This window comes from Penaeus monodon, chromosome 33, assembly GCF_015228065.2.
Source record: "Penaeus monodon isolate SGIC_2016 chromosome 33, NSTDA_Pmon_1, whole genome shotgun sequence".
NCBI lineage: Eukaryota > Metazoa > Arthropoda > Malacostraca > Decapoda > Penaeidae > Penaeus > Penaeus monodon.
The window spans coordinates 12,391,914-12,393,044 of record NC_051418.1 but is presented as its reverse complement, the minus strand read 5'-3'; the positions used below and the strand labels follow the sequence as shown (position 1 = coordinate 12,393,044).

Sequence of the window (1,131 nt, the reverse complement as noted above, 5' to 3'; positions counted from 1 at the left end):
GAGCCAAAACAAAAGAAACTCACCTTCTAAGTGGTCAAACAGGCTTCCTGCTTTTGTGGTTGGAACCCTTAACCCCTGGCTCTGCAAACCCCCCACTTGTTTAAATCCACTCTTGCCCGCTGAAATGCGCAGAGAAAGTGAAACTTTAATTATCTTATTACTGATCATTAACAAAGACAGTAAAATGACAAACAGATGATGATGATGGTAAGGAAAAAAATTGTAGATATGATGAGAAGAAGAACTATTATAATTTGTTTAAACTTTAGTGTTTTAATTCTCTATAATATATAAGAGAGAGACTTCTATAGCAATGAAAAATATACAATAAAACATTAGTTAACATCTAAAAACCATTTAAAGTAGAAAGTTTAGGATCACTATTTTTACACTGAGTTCACTATACCCAGGTGTCAAGACATACTGTATTTGCTTTTGCACCCTTAACATACGACACCTCCCTATTTTAAAAGGTTATTTGACTTTTTTTGAAGAGGGGGGGAAGTGACTTTCATCACATATTAATTTAAATATATTCTATTGCAGTTTTACAGGGTGACAAAGGTATCAGGAGAACAGCTCCTGAACTATTGCAGCAGCATCTGTGTTGTTGTTTATATTTTGGTCATAAGAATTATCAAACAGTATGTGAAACTTCATATTTTTGGTCATGTTGGTTTGTCTTACTGTGATTAGCCACCAGGAGGATCCATGGTAGCACACCACTGCTTTTGAGAATTCCCGGAAGTTCAATGATTATGAAACAAATACAGTAATATAACCAATATAGCTTATATATGATAATATGATCATTCTCAAATTCATGCAATATTTTAGTAGTTTTGTACAGTAATTCTCTAAATTTATCTCTCAAAACCACAAGCACTCATGATGTACTAGTAAACAATGCCAAGACAGAACAAAAGGGCAAACTGTTAATATAATAATGACAGTCAAAATAGTCTAGAATACATGTCTTATTGGCAGTTTATACAAGTTTGATACATGCATGTTTATGCAGTGTTTCAAAACACCATAAATACAATATGGTAATTTCAGACCAAAATAATAACTTTTGTCTTCAATGGAATGATAATCTGAACCTAACATTATTTTTACAGTTCTAGGGCC

At 32.8% G+C, this 1,131-nt stretch overlaps 1 protein-coding gene across 2 annotated transcripts in view; it reads right to left on the bottom strand.

Moving 5' to 3' along the window:
* The window catches only part of LOC119594048, a gene marked incomplete in the record, with an annotated part of 19,142 nt that overhangs the window by 9,698 nt on the left and 8,313 nt on the right, over nucleotides 1–1,131 (bottom strand). For both annotated transcript variants that reach the window (XM_037943081.1, XM_037943082.1), the window contains 1 exon segment: nucleotides 24–119. In XM_037943081.1, the coding sequence (XP_037799009.1) occupies nucleotides 24–119 (96 nt within the window).